We start from the raw sequence: 15,581 nt of genomic DNA, 5'->3' as shown, positions 1-15,581 counted from the left end.
CTCTCTCCCGTGCACGAGAAACATGAAGAAGCTTGCCTACTTGTGTCTTGCTTTGCAGTGTAATTATATTGCCTTTAACGTTCCAGCGGATGGGTTCAAGCTACAAACCTATCAGGAACACATGGAGGAACAGCTGACTGACATGAGCCTAATGACAGGACAAGGGAAGTGAAACTAAATACAATGAACAAAGAACACACGACTCCTTCAAAATAAAACAGGAAACATGAGACAGACATGATAATACAAACTTGATAACATAAGACACGCAGCATGAAACATAAAGGGTGAGGGGAAACTTAAATACAGGGGAAGAAAACACAAGGAGTCTAATAACCAAATGAACTTAGATAACCTAATGAACAAAATAAACTTAAAACGCTGGGTCAGAAGACCCAGGATCATGACAAGAAGACTATTAACTGATGTTCAGTACATCTGTAAAATGACAATCAGAAACTATTCCACAACTCAAAGTATAAAAGAATACTGTCAATGGAAAATTGTACTTAGTAGTCAGTATAATCTTTTAATGATATAAGTTTGCATATGGTAGAATACTGCACTTGTGTGTAGAAGTATATAGTTGGTGGCATATTGAAAGACTGTCTCATGGAGGTCTGTAACATTCTAGGGTGTTCTGGCTTCACCCCACATCCTGGGAGCATGGGAGAGGGCGTAGCTTGTCTTATTGTTTTACGGTAGAATTAAGGTAGCTATATCTGTCTTAGTTAGTCCAGTTTAGTTTAGTTTTAGTCCACTTGAAGCTGGTTCCAGAAGTGCTTCAGTCCCCACAGACTCCCAAAATGTCCCCAATAATGTGTTATAGTGATACTTGGCATCATTAAAGGACATGAATGTCTCTCTTGATGTCTGCAGTTTTGCTCATGAGACAAAGCAGGACTGTTTCTCGTCTGTAATCAGAAGTTTTTCTTTCAGCGCATTAATTTCTGTTTCGTGTTTTTTCTGCATTTCTTCCAGTTCCTTCCTGGTACTGTCGTCATCTTGGGTCCCGAGTTTCTGTTTTAGTTCATTAATTTCTTTTTCCTGTTTCTTCTGCAGCTCATCAAGTTGTTCTTTCTCATTTTTTTCATTTTCTTTCAGAAGCTTTTGTTTGAAATTTTCCAGCTTTTGCTCGTGTTCTTCTTTTAGTTTACCCAATTTTTCCTTTTTATTTTGTTGCTGCTTTGTTAAAAGAGTTTGCTTCAAATCACAAATTTCTTTTTCATGTTGGATGGACAGCTTTCTCCTTTCTGTCTCCCAGTCGTCTTTGTTTTGGGTCAAAAGCTGTTTCCTGAATCCTTTCATTTTTTCTTTTTGTTTCTTCTTTAGTTTACCAATTTCTTCCTTCTCTTCTTCCTTTTTCTCATTTGAAAGATCCTTTTTAAGCTTCTCTTCCTCTTTTCTGTGTGATTCCTGCATACTTGTAATTTTTTTCTTGTTTTCCTGCTTTTGACTCAGGAGCATCAGGACTAAATCAGCCATTTCTGATTTATGTTTACCCTGCAGAACATCTATTTCCTGCTTCAGACTTTCTTTGTAGTCTGACAGATCCTTTAATCTTTCATATTCCTCCATTTTTCCCAGCAGGTCTTTCTGATGTTGCTCCTTTAGATCCGTCACCTCCTCCATGAGTTTTTCTATCACAGCTTCATTTTTTTCTCTGAATTCGTTGAACTCTTCAGCTGTTTGTCTGGCCTCTTCTTTAAACTTCTCCATGTCTTCCTGCATGCTTTCAATTTCTTTCTTATAGTTTTCCTCCAACTCTTTTAGTTTCTCTTCTTGTTCTATTTTGATTTCATCCTCTTTTTCTTTTTCACGTTTATATTTTTCTTTTACTTGGTTGTATTCTTCTTGGAGCTTCCTGAGTTTCTGCTCTTTCTGTTCATCATCTTGGTTTTGTTTTTCTTTCAGTTGATCCTGCTCTCTTATATTTTCTTTGTACTGTTCAAGCTCCCTGTTAATCATTTCCTTTGATTCTGACTCTGATCGTAGTTCTTTCTCCAATTCTTGAATTTTTTGTTCCCATCCTTGTCTTTTAAGTTCTTCTGTTTCTCTCTCTTTCTTTCTAGTTTCTTGTTCTTTCTTTCTCTCTTCAGACTGAAAGTCAATGCTTTCCCGTAACTGTCTGAGTTGCTCATCTCTCTGTTCATTTTCTTTTCTTTGCTCTTCCATTTGTCTTTTCATTGATTTCATTTCTTCCTGGTGTTTTCTTTCGAGTTCCTCCCTCTGTCTCTTCATCTCTTCTTCCTTCTCTTTCAGCAGCTTCTCCATTTGTTTCTTTATTGCTGCTTCAGCTTCTTGCAGCATCTCATTGGTGAAGCAGTTTCCTCCATTTTTGTTAAGCATGGTGTCAATCTTTTTTATCAGCTCACTGACTTGTGTGCAGCTTTGTTTCTCACGGTTATTGAACACATGGTATCTCAATTCACAGTCAGCGATCAGACTTTTAAAGGAATCATCACATGCATGTTTAATGTAATCTTCAATAGACTGTTCATGATGTTCGAGTGTATCTCCTCCTGTGAAAAGAATGATGGTGAACGTCTCTGAATTTTTCCCAAAGACTTTCTTGATCAGCTTCAGAGTCTCCTTCTCCTCTGCTGTGAGTCGGCCAATCTGCAACACCAACAGGAAGACATGTGGTCCTGGAGCCAGAAGACTGATGCACTTAGTCATCTCCTCACAGACCTCTTCATGTGACAAAGTCGAGTCAAAGAGTCCAGGAGTGTCGAGCACGACAACAGGACGACCGTCCACGTCACCCTCTGCTTTCTGACACTGTTTGGTGATTGATGTCTGGCTTGCGCCAGCTGTGAACTCTTTTCTTCCTAGGATGGTGTTTCCTGAGGAGCTCTTTCCACTGCCAGTCTTTCCGATCAGCACAATCCTGAGACGGTCTGAGCTCTGCTTCTCTTCATCCACTGTAAGTTAAGAGTACATAGTTATTGAAAGGTAATCCTAACTCACTGAAATAATCTTTCAGTACCTTCTAATTTTGAGTTAGATGTACAAAAACATTTAATACCAGGACATCAAATACTGCCACTGACTGAACATTATTGTTATCTGTTACAAAAAACCCTAACTAAAAGACAAAAACTCTGATACATGACTTAGTGATGAATGAGAACAAAGTCAAAACAGTCAGCCAAGCGTACACTGTATCCCTTAGGAACAAGTTTTGTTTTTCTCAATCGCTTATTCTTTTAGCTCACAGGTCATGTTTGGTATTAAAGACCATGTTAAATAATTTCAAAAGGTTGTTGTTTAGATTACCATCCATCCCTTCACACAATTACAATAAAAAAATGAAAGCTGCAAGCAGCGTTATGAGCACCCCGTCGTGTCGAGCCACGCCCAACACCTAAAACCAGCACGTCCGATCTGATGTCACATTGATGGAATTCATGCATTTAACCACCAGCTAATATCCTCATTCAACCATGATTATAGTCGTCCCACTAGGTGGCGCTCTAACCATTACTGACAAATGGCATAACAAACATTTCCGAGCTCGAGTCTCATCACGCCTGCGACCTTTGGGAGAGATTGGACATTGTGTTTTTGAGTGACAGCAGATTACTGCTTTTTGGCGAGTGATTGAAACCCCAAGTACCGCCATGACCACCCCGTTTTCCTGAACGTAAAAAGCTTCGCAATTTAACATCACAAAGGTCTTTAGATTCCACAAACTGCAGATCGGTCCAATCTGATGAAATCCCTTGGAGGAGTTCGTCAAAGTACGAGGCCTGAAAGGAGGGGAAAATGTCGCCAAAATTACACATTAATTTTAAAATGGCTGACTTCCTGTTGGATTTGGGATATTACTCCAAGAGACTTTTTTGTACATCTTGATATCTTCCATAAGCTTACGAGGTTTCAGACTCATAGATAAAACACGCGCTGTGGAGCCATTTTGCGCTATTCAAGGAAAGTGATCACATAACAACAAAGCCTTCATCACATTGGAGGTGTGCGCCAAATTTCAAGACTTTTTAAACTTTCCAAGCCCCTCAAAAGCTACTTCATTTTTCATGGTGAACCGCGTTACCACCAGGGTGCACCGTTCAGTTTACAGTCACAATTTTCTCACTGAAGCATCAAGAGGGACTCATGGTGATATTCACCGCTTTTGAGGTGTCCACGATGAACCTGTGAAAATCAGTACAACAAAGTGAAAGCCATGACATTTCCTGTTGCCACTAGGTGGCGCTCTTCATATTCCCGACAATGGGCACATCAATCTGTTCAGGGCGGGTGTGACATCATGCCTGTAAAGTCTGGTACTGATCAGACTGGATTTCATTGAGTTACACTAATTTGTTTCTTCATGGCAAGACATCAAAGTTCGCCATGCCGCTGGGGTCACACCCTTTCGCGAAAACTCACAGTTTTCACTGTAACACAAGACCAACTCCTTAAGGCTTTCCTGGAGAAATTTGAGGCTGCAGATGTCACCCATCACAATACTGTACCCCAAAGTGTAAAACATGACATTTCCTGTTCCCACTAAGTGGCGCTGTCCCCGATAACAAATATGGCAGTTGAAATATGTTCAGGGCTGGAGCCTTATCATATGTGTTCACTTTGGTCCAAATCGGACAATGTATGATAGAATGAGAGGCAACAAGATTTTCATGGCGAGTCATCAAAATTCGCCATGGCGTCACCCCCTCACCGTATCACGAAAACTCAAAAGCTCCGCAATTTAACATGGCCCAGGTGTGTAGTTGACACTGACCAAAGATGAAGCTTATACGACCAAATCCCAAGGAGGAGTTCGAAAAAGTTCGAGGCATGGAAATGGCAAAATTAGAGCCAAAATGTCACCTTCACTTCCAAATTGCGGACTTCCTGTTGGGTTTGCGTCAATGGACCAACAGACTTTTTTTGTTTGTTTGTCTCGGCATGGTACACATGTGTGCCAGATTTCATACATGTAGCTCAAACGATGTGTTTGTAGGGCTGCATTTAACAACACATAGGTGGCGCTCTAGAGCCATTTCCTAGTGCTCATATGTAAAACCATTAAAATACAAAATTTTTCACCAGACCTGGCATGTGTGCAAAATTTCATGAGTTTTTGAGCATGTTAAAGCCCTCAAAAAGGCCCTTGTTTTGCCTGAATAATAATAAGAAGAAGAAACGGAGCAGATACAATACGGCCTTTGCACTGTCAGTGCCCGGGCCCTAAAAATTAATAAAAAATGTAAAACTATGCTTACCAGTTACATTAAATGTGACAACAAATTGTCCTACACAAGTATCAATACGTAAGGAATTGGGAAACACACCGATTGCAATTATAATGGTGTGTTTTAATGTAAGGACCTGGTGATATAGAGCTTTGCTGATTCCGATCAGCTGACGGTCCCTGGCCAGTCTATCAGTGCATGTCTAAGACAGACCTCTCTCACTATTGTCATAACCTCTCTAAACAATAACCGCTATGTAATTTTGACAATATATTTCTTCTGTCATCAGCCTCAAGAGGGAGACGTCAAATCAAATGAGAATTAGCCCCCACAAAAAATAAAAGCCAAAATCCACCACAAGATTAGGAAAATGTTTACAACAACTTCAGTGCCAAGATCTCATAAATACACCTTTATGCTTCCGAAGAATTCAGAGGACAAGTAGCAGCCAGTTTGCTGATAATCAAATGTGCTTGCTTGACTTGATCATGAGCAGGTAAGAGCACCTCTATAAAAGCAGCGGGTTTGGCAGTTTGCTGGTCTGGAGCATTCATGTGTGTCAACACAATATCAAAGAGGAAAAACATCAGCATTGATTTCAGACTGTTGCTGCTCATCAATCTGTGAAGTGTTATTAGGCCCTTTCCGAATAATGTGATCTACCTCTTATTCAAGACTGTTTTCAAGAACAAAGTAGTATGTATGAGATTTTCAAAGATGCATCTAAACTAGAGATGGACCGATACCGATACGCAATATCGGATCGGTCCATCTCTAATCTAAACAAACCAAAAATTTATGGAACAATCTAGTGTGGACAGATGTGGCCAAAGCAGAGATGTATGGACATAATGCACAAAAATCCTTTTGGAGAAAACCAAACCAAGCATATCAGCACAAACACCTTATACAAAATGTGAGATCTGTCTGAGAGCTAAAACTTGGACCAAACTGAGTCATCAACAGGACGATGATTCCAAGCACAGCCAGACATCTACCACAGAATGGCTGAAAAAGAAAATGAAATGAAAGTGTTGCAATAGTCCTGCCAAAGTCCAGACCTCAGCCTGGAGTTTGCAATAAGGCCAAAATTCTCTGGCCTGATGAAACAAACATTGAACTATTTGGCCTGCAGGTATCGAGAACAGTGCAATTCAAAGGGACAGGAGATGCCCTGGCTCACCTCTCATTACATCTGAGAGAGGGTATAAGGCCTTAACATCCAGTCTTTCATGTTTAAAATTCTTATGCTAAATGTAGTTTGTATGTACTTTTGTAAATATCAAAAAATATTTATTCTTAATCAAAAATACAACCAAGTATAAGTCTAATTAATATGATGAATGAGAACTGGAGGTTGAGTAAGAATAATGTCTGTTCCAATGTCTGGATTTTATGTGTGTAGACAGGATCTTCAACCTTGGCATATTTATAAGTTTTATAAAACCTATGAAACTATATATAAAATACTTACAAAGGCCTATGTCATGTAGATTCAAGTTTTTCAGTTCTGCCTGGAGCGTGGTGATTTTATCCACATAGACACGTGTAAACATGGTGAGTGTATAGCTTGATTCATCGTTGCCAGATGTCATCTTTTCCACTGTTTCCAGCAGCTTTGATATCTGCCCTTTGTCTTTGACATTGAGAACAACAGATCTTCCTCCACAGCTCTCACAGAGCTCCTGGATGTCCTGGTTTTTCTTTACAAAGTTAAGAACAGCTGGATCTGTAGGATCTGAGTCCACAGTGAACAGAATCATGGTGAAGTCATTGACTCGAGAGCTGAATGTGTTCTGGATGGTCTCTAACTCTCCCTTGTCTTCATCAGTGAGGGGAGCCACAGGTAGGACCAGGATGAAGGCATGGACACCCTCAGGATCACAGAGGGAGATACACCTGAGTGATTCCTCCATCACTGCCTCCTGAGGTTTTCCATACAAGGCAGGCAGCTCCACCAGGGAAGCCCAACGTCCACACACCTGTCCCTGATGTTTAACACACTCTGATGAGTTGGAGGCTGGATGAAGCTCAGTCTGACCTAAAATGGCCTTGGCTGCTGACGTCTTCTCTGCTCCTCTCCTCCCACACAGAACCAGGTTTAAAGAAGGCTTGTTGTGCCCAGGAATGATTTTCTCAATCTCAACCATTAGCGTTTTACGTGTAGTGTCATTTACTCCACACATTCTGTCCCCACATTCCTTAACAAGCTTATTTACACTGTTACTGATCTTCTTTTCTGTCAGGATGACCATCGAGTATTTAAAGGCATCATGACCAAACAAGCTCAGGATGAAGTTCAGTCTTTCTCTCTTCTTCTCATTGAAATCAGAATCCACTAGCAGCAGAAGAACATTTGGTCCAGGTGAGCAAAGTCTGATGCACCTCTCCACCTGTGTTCTTACTACATCTTCAGTTTGACTGAGCATGTCTGGAGTTTTCACGACTGTTACAGAGTTTCCTCTCCACTCCCCACAGGAGGCCACACATTGTTTTGTTGTTTGGAATCTTTTCAAATAAGAATCTTGAGTTTTTAGAATCAAATTAAACAGTTTTCCCTTTTTGTCCTCATTTCTCCCCAAAAGTACAATCCTGAAGGAAGATGCTGAAATAAAAAAGAGAAAAAACAAAGTCACAGTTCAGAGTTGGTTTTGACTTGCTAAAATTCCAACTATGACAATGCTGGTAGTTTGACATAAATCAAGAGTCCTTTCTAAAGGCTATGAATCTCAAACAGAACGCAAAGCATTTGATTAGTTAAGTGAATTTTTTTCTTTGTGAGAGATGGTCTGATTAGACCACTATCGTTTGTGGAAACAACATTAATATGACAATGCCAGCCTTTTAGCTCATTTCCATGTTTTTGTAAAATACAGTGGAACTGGCCTCAAGGTTCAAATGAACTATAAAGTGACTAACAACTGACTGCCAGCTAAATGGATGTTTTCTGGGGCAGCATTTTAGAGTGGCTGTAATAAAACTTTGCTTTTTCTATATTGAACCTCACTGAGCAGCTATAGTGTGATTATTAAATCACATTTTATTATGACTTACACCATTTGTTGTTGTAACAAAAAACTGCCAGCCTGTAAGGAAGACATTCTTAGGTTTACTGAAGTCATTTATACTGGCTGTTCGAATGGTGAAGAAAGAAAATGCTAACCACCACTAATGACAACCAATCAGCTGCCTCTCAGATGCAAACATGGTGGGAGTTGGTAAAATATTTGTAATGCATGATTGTTATACAACAAAAGCAATTTATGAAGAATACTACTAAATGAAAAAAGTACCTTTAACAGGATCCTGGTTGACAGTGACAGTTTCTCCTTGTGTCAGGCTTGGTCGGTAACTGGGCAAACCAGATGTAGTGGCTGTGGAAACATTACAGCTCACGTGATCTCCATCACTCTGCTGTACAATTTTTCCCATAGCTTTTACCAGTTGACGTTGTTCAAGGTTCTGCCAAAACAAGCTGTCTTTACATTTCTTGATCATATCTGTTACCGGTGGATGCTGCAGATAGTTTTCAGTGGAACCAGAGCTCTGACCACCAGGCGATGATATCACTATCAATGAGTGATCAAATGATAGATCGCTGAAGTTTTCCAGGACTGATTGTAGCTTCTTCTGGTTTTCCCCAGTGAAGGTTTCAGGCTGTATAACCAACAAGAAGACGTGAGGTCCCGGTTCAGAGAGACTCTTACATTTGTCTATAATCTCTGTCAGTTGGTCATCAGACATGTTCGGATCCAGCAGATCAGGAGCATTGATGAGAGCTATGGTTTTGTCTTCCACAGGTCCGGTCACTCTCAGACAGGTATTCCATTCTTTCTCAGCATTGAACACGGTCTCTCCGATGAGAACATTTCCCACTGAACTCCTCTCAGACCAGCTGTTGCCCAGCAAAACAACCCTCAGCTCAGACACTGAGAAGAAAATTCAGATATGTAAAGAATCACATTATTATTAAAAATATTCAAAAACCTATCAAACTATATCCACATTATATGTCCATTATGGTGTCATACAAATCTGATCTCGCAGTTTGTTGCAACATTTGTTTATGTTTTTTTTAATTGATTTTTCATTTAAGAAAATCTGATAAAAAATGATCAATGCATAAAAATGCTTCATACAAGACAATGTAAACCCTGATACCTGAACAATGACTGGAATCACTGTAAATACTTTGAGTAGTTGTTGGTGATCCAGAAAACAAACAAAATAAAGGACCTGTTATTGTCATTCTGTGCATTTGGGATTTAATTTGTAAAGAGATTAAAACAGGTACACCCTGATCAGAAATCCTGCAGATGGTACGCAAAGTTGATAAGTTATGTTTCTTCATTAATCTGAGTTAATAAAGAAACTCTATTGTGCAGTGTGCAGTGACAATGAAAAAACATTTATAATGAATTTTTACAACTAAAGAAGAACAATCAAATCAACACTGTACATGCAAACCTAATTAAGCACAGTAGTACTCTGATCTTGTTTAGTTTGACTTACTATCAGGGCGCATTTTTTCATAGCTGCTGCTGCGCTTCAGAGGTTGACCTGTAAGTATACATAAATGTCACTCTTATGCATTCTTTTGGAGGTCAACTTCCTTTCCCATATGGCACTGGAATATTTTTAAAACAACTTAAGGTTCATACACCTTTTTCAGGGTCAAATTGAAGCACTTTTTAAATACTTTCAAGGTCCATTTTCAAGCTTTTCCAGCACAATACCAAAAAAAAATATGCATGTTTCACTTTGCATCACCTCAGTAAGACAATGTGAAAATGTTAAAACATAGAAAAACACACCACACAAAAATACTGCAAAAGGAAAAGGTTGCCTTATATGCATATAGTGTTTAAACTCAAAAAGCACATTTCACTTAAACATTAAGATGAGCAAATGTGAAAAAAATCAACTTGTTAGAGATATTCATCTCCTCTTGAAAAAATACAAAAAATACAACACCACTTCTCATCAGATATTGATGCTTCTTTCCTATTTGACACAAAAAAATAGGAAACTGATTTTTGTTTCTTTAAAGTTAATTCTCAATAAAAGTAACTGTAAGATGTTTACTTGCTGTCCAGTAGCGGTTTTTGATAGGGGCGTTGCCCGGGGTGGGGGGCGGCGACACGGGCATCAGCAAAAAAATAAATAAAAAATTGCTCGTACTCATGCTGCCCGACATCAGCCAGCGCATATTGGGAATGTCACAGGCACCGATCGGTTTTCTATCGCCCATTTGCTGGGAGTAAGGGCGCCCTCCGTTTGCGAGGTGCGCCTGCTGCTTGCTGCACAGGGAGGAGAGGGCGGGAATTCTCTGGTCGGCTGGAGCTCGCAAAATAAAACAAAATAAAAACAAACCAACAAACACGAAAACAGCAGACATTATAATACAGACTTTTAATCTGCACCGATGTTTTTTCGAAATTCTATAAGCGAAAAGTGAGCGCGAGAGCCCTCAGTGCGCGTGCTCGCTGCTGAAGTCAAAGTAAACTTTATTGTCATCTCCGCTACAGACAGTCCAGCATATAGAGAGACGAGACGACGAGGCTCCAGTTACAGCAGTGCCAGTAAACAAACAATAAATATACACTTTAGGACTCGGGGTAAAGGGATCAATAACAATATAAAATTTACAGTTTGATGATTTAAAGTCTCACACACAAGCCGTCGAAAGGGGGCCGGCTGCTTCCAAGTGGAGCACATTTCATTCATAATGTTGTAAATACAAGCCCATTATCTACTCATGATTGGAATCCTGGGTTGTGTGAAATCCCAGAAATAAACCTTAGACAAAGTGAATCTGTGAACTAAGGTGTAGGTGTGTTAGGTTATGTTGTGGTGATCCTCGTTGGGGGATTTGTGTTCATACTGGAGTGCAAAATTAAAACCAATGGAAGATGAACAAGAAAAGTTCAAAGTCATCAGGGCGCCAAACAGGCGAGGACTGCCACTGTTGCTGTCTATATTATTGTTGAAGTCCTAAATTATGACCTTTGTTTGTGCTAATAACATCATGTGCAGTAAGACAGACATGGAGAACAGACTTTAAGAATGCACAAGCATCTACCTAATATCTATTTATTTAATGTATCATGTGATATTATTGTGTACAATTATAATTTATTGTTCATCTCTGTTAAATAAACAGGCAGCCTTAAAGTATGAAATATTCATATATGAAATTTGTCTATTAGAGTCTCAGGGGCTGATAGAGCCCCACAGGCCTCAATGTGAGCTTGAAGCCATTATAATGTTTAAGTTGTTTAATGTGTAGGTGCTCACGATAAACAGATTTTGAATGAAAGTCAGGGAACTTTGGTAGCACAAAAAAGGGACTATTCTTTGTGCCCATATGGATCGGTCCGTTACGTTACCATCATTTCCCCCCTAAGGTGTCATAAAAGCACCAAGTTAATGAAAAAGCTGCAGCAATGCACATAAATATAAACAGTATTCTATTTACTTACTACTGACAACTTCACTTTTACCCTTTAATCAGAAAACCTTAAGTTGGCTAGTTATGTATCAGGCTAATGTTTATAACTTTCACTTGAGGGAAATAACTCACATTATCATGCCATAACTAACTGCTGTGCTAGCGCTGCCATGCAGTGGTGCAAGGCAGCCCAGGAGGAGAAATTTTGCTTTCAGACTTTGCGACTCATTTTATTTTTCTATCTGATGTGCTGCAATCAGATAGTTATTTGTGGTGAATGAAATACAGTTACAGCTTCAAGCAGTTTGAAGAACCACATCTAAAATTCAAGCACTTTTCAAACCTTGAAAAGACAATATTAAAATCCAAGCATTTTCAAGGAGTTTAAGCACCCGTACGAACTCATGAATTCATGTATGTAAAATGTTTAAAACCCCCCCGAAACATTTATATTAGCTCTGAATGAATAAAATGTAAAAGTTAAAAATCTTTATCAATTAACACCATGCAATTTCCTGAGAATAAAATCACACCAAAATTAAGTTATAAACTGAAATCACAAGCTAATCAAACCCTTTTTTATAAGGTGATATATATTTATAAGGCTTGCAGATGTGCCGAGAATTTCAATCTGGTACCTAGACGCTGTCACTCTACTGCTGGCTTGCAAAATTCAACATTTTGGATCAAATTATCATCAGTATGTGCAGAGGAGGTCAGGAAACAAGTTCAGCAGGGAGTCTTCAGCCATTTGTAAAACACAGTGGAGGCTCTATTATGATTTGAGGCTGTATTTCATCCAGTGGTGTTGGGGATCTTGTCAGAATTTATTGAAATTATAAATATACCATCAGATTTTGATCTATCATGCGATATCATCTGGAAAACTGACAATTAATGGCTTCATTTTTCAGCGTTACTGAAGCAGTGTGGGATCATCTTGACAGAAAACAGAACAAAAGAAAGAAAAATCCAAAGAAGAGCTTTGAATGTCTGTCAGGAAGCCTGGAGAAATATTCCTGAAGACTACGTAAAGACATTACAGAAAGCTGCTTCAGAAGTTTCAGGCTCATTAGATTTATACAAACTTGCTTTCTGCCTTACATACTTAAATAAAAATATATAATTGCACAATTGAAAAATTGCTGCACTTATTTCCAATTTTCTTAGCAAAATATAAAGAAACTAGTAGATGCTTAAGACTTTTGTACAGCAGTATTTTTTTATGTGACCTACAGGAACGCTGGATGAAATTAAGTTTTACTCAAATCCAGCACCTTTATATTTTTGCAAAAGTCTATCAATATCCACTGCAATGGACACATGTGATTAATGATACTGCCAGGTTCTTGATACCAGCTGATTATTCCTCCTACTGCCAGCTTAGTCGCATTTGTTGGAGTGTGGTGCAGTAGGCTCAGGTGAATTGCGAATTCCACCCTGTATGTGTTTTTTTCTTCTAGCACTTTGAGCCATAACCAAACAGCTAAATGTACACTGTCACCACCCGCTGGCTGGAGTAAGCATGGAAATGTTATCTCATTTAATCTTAGGTATAACTTAGGTATAAAGTTGAAGAATTGGTTACAGCTGCATAATTCAGTGGAAGTGTTCATGCATGAGGAAATGTGCTATAATGGATGCAGAACTGCACTTACCAGCTTCATAAGTTGCCGAAATGGACTCTGCTGGAAACATCATTGAGTGGTTCAGCTGGTGGGAAGAATAAAACTATTTAGCTCTTTAAAAGCCATAGTTGAATATAATGAATGAGTGTTAAAGCTCCGCAAGTAAACACTTACTTCTCTGGGTGTTCCCGAGGTCTCAGATCTGAAGGATTTCTAAAAAAGCGTTGTCATCTTTACACCAACTTTACAGCACAAGAAGAAGAACAGCAGATATACGTTTTAGATGTGAGTTAGAGTTAATAAACTAAATGAAAAATGTTCCACTCAGTTTTATTTATATAGTGCCTTATCACAGCAGCGGCCTCAAGGCACTATACTGTAACATAAAGGCCTTCAATAAGAGAAAAACCCAGTGATCATGAGTGACTCCACTATGGAGCAAGTCTAGTAGGCGGTGGCAAGTGGGAATGTCTAGAAAACTATGAGGTGGGGGGGGCGGGGGTGGGGTGGGTGTCTTAGAGATACTTTGTCAGACAGATAGTTAAAAACTCGGCTGTGGGACAGATGTTAATTATTAACCATTACTGAAAACAAAAGTATTAGCCCTGCATCGAGCAAGGAGCAAGCGCTGCAATGACTAAAACTTAGGCTAAGAACTGTCTAACACATTAATAAAACCTGCAGAGGAATCAGTTGATCAAGTCTTGGTCTATTAACGTTATGTCCCCAAAAATGAGGTCAAATGAATATACTCTACCTCATTATTACAAGATATTAAGGAACAGTTAATGTAACTCTGGATGAAAATGAATGTTGTGACGTTGTATTAACTCATCTATATGATCCCATGATGAATGTATGCCATCAAAGCTAAAAGCAGTCCAAAGAAATAAAGTCTGTGACTAGTTTTGGTTTTTATAGGTTTTTTTGTTTTTTGCTTATGCAAAAATATATATGCTTAATATACATGTACGTTTTTACAAAATAAAAATAAAAAACTGTTACAGACAAACCTCAACACTATCAAAAGTCTGTGTAGATTAAATGAGAAAACATTTCCATGCTTATATGTGGGGGGAATGTAACTATAATTATCACAACATATTTCAATGTGTCTCACAGTTATGAGACAGGCGAGTCTGTTATGCTGAATATAAAGAAATAGTTAGAAATAGTTATTAAACAGTCAGATATAATCCCAAAGAGTTGCAGACATCAAAATATTATCATAGCCATGATTCTTTGTAGGCCATCTCAGTAAAAGAATATGACATGTCAAAAAAACCCAAACATTTTAAATGATCTGTCAAACTACAACTTATGCATTGTTTCCTGCAGCAAAAACAAACAAACAAAACAAACAAAAACTTTGCAAAAAAGGAGTTTGGAAATAAAAGGAAGGAAATAAGTTATTTAATGAATGTGTGTATAACGGTGAGAAACGGAAATAACATTTTACAATCGCACGTTCTTAGTGCATTCGACTATAAAAGCGAAAGTGAAAGCACTCTAGTATCGACTTGAACCAGACTGAGATTTTTGTCCATTTTAACTGTCTGAAAATGTAAAACTATCTTTTCACATGTTTCTTTAGTTTGCGGATAGTTTATTTATTTCCGCACGACTACATACCCTAACCAGGTTAAAGCTGTTTTCACCTGAGCAGTGTCAGTGTGTCTTTCCTGTAATTTTATAGAAGAAGTAAAATAAATCGATTAATTAAAGAAAAAAAACGCAACCTGCTCATTTCCACGCTCTGTTTGAAGCTGCAGTTCGGGCGCGTGTATCCAAAAAAAACAACACAATGCTCCAGAAGTGTCTCGATGCTTGGTTCGGCTGGATAGAGTCACGTGATCAATGATGCCAGAAGGCATAACGGGACACAAACCTACAAAACAAAACAGGAAACTCACAGACTGTTCTACAACACAAACTCGGGAACACAAACAGAGCAGAGGGAAGACACAGGAAGGGATCACAAGACACGAGAACCCAACCTAAAGAATTAATACAAAATCAGAATGAACAAGAAAATAATAAGAATAAACTCAAAGCGCTGGGTCACAGACACAGGATCATGACAAAAGCATTGAGACCACCGTGTTCATAATCATTCATCATTACACTGCCTCTGATGTAATGTGTCCTGTTTTTCCAGAGGAAGTTGAAGAGCATACGGTAGTGATGGGCAGATGAAGCTTTCTGAAGCTTGTATAGAAAAACGGTTCATTACTCGAAGCTTTTCAACACAGTCCTCTCTGGTGACATCTGGTGGCCAAAAATATGAAGAGCAGCTTGAATCCA

The 15,581-nt window shown here is 38.8% G+C and overlaps 1 protein-coding gene across 1 annotated transcript; it reads right to left on the bottom strand.

Moving 5' to 3' along the window:
- Positions 1-163: 163 nt before the first annotated feature.
- LOC102307420 (kinesin-related protein 4) lies at positions 164-15,520 on the bottom strand. Its single transcript, XM_014329891.2, has 7 exons — positions 15,017-15,520; positions 13,452-13,519; positions 13,308-13,362; positions 9,711-9,758; positions 8,492-9,127; positions 6,673-7,803; positions 164-2,924 (listed from the first exon to the last, which is right to left on the bottom strand). The coding sequence occupies exons 3-7, from the start codon at positions 13,348-13,350 to the stop codon at positions 886-888; spliced, it is 3,897 nt and encodes a 1,298-aa protein (XP_014185377.2). The 5' UTR covers positions 13,351-13,362; positions 13,452-13,519; positions 15,017-15,520; the 3' UTR covers positions 164-885.
- Between the last annotated feature and the right edge of the window lie 61 nt (positions 15,521-15,581).

The sequence above is a fragment of the Haplochromis burtoni genome, unplaced genomic scaffold (genome assembly GCF_018398535.1).
Source record: "Haplochromis burtoni strain Fernald_Lab_line unplaced genomic scaffold, NCSU_Asbu1 Contig_597, whole genome shotgun sequence".
Classification (NCBI taxonomy): Eukaryota; Metazoa; Chordata; class Actinopteri; order Cichliformes; family Cichlidae; genus Haplochromis; species Haplochromis burtoni.
This window is presented reverse-complemented; position numbering and strand designations above follow the sequence as displayed.

What these genes read in the sequence shown, in the direction of transcription:
- LOC102307420 (XM_014329891.2), bottom strand. Translation starts at nt 13,350, where the DNA reads ATGATGTTTCCAGCAGAGTCCATTTCGGCAACTTATGAAGCTG. An exon ending in TGAAAAAATGCGCCCTGATA is followed by an intron (nt 9,128 to 9,710) that starts GTAAGTCAAACT and finishes TTTTCTTCTCAG; the next exon opens with TGTCTGAGCTGAGGGTTGTT. An exon ending in TCTACATGACATAGGCCTTT is followed by an intron (nt 2,925 to 6,672) that starts GTAAGTATTTTA and finishes CTTAACTTACAG; the next exon opens with TGGATGAAGAGAAGCAGAGC.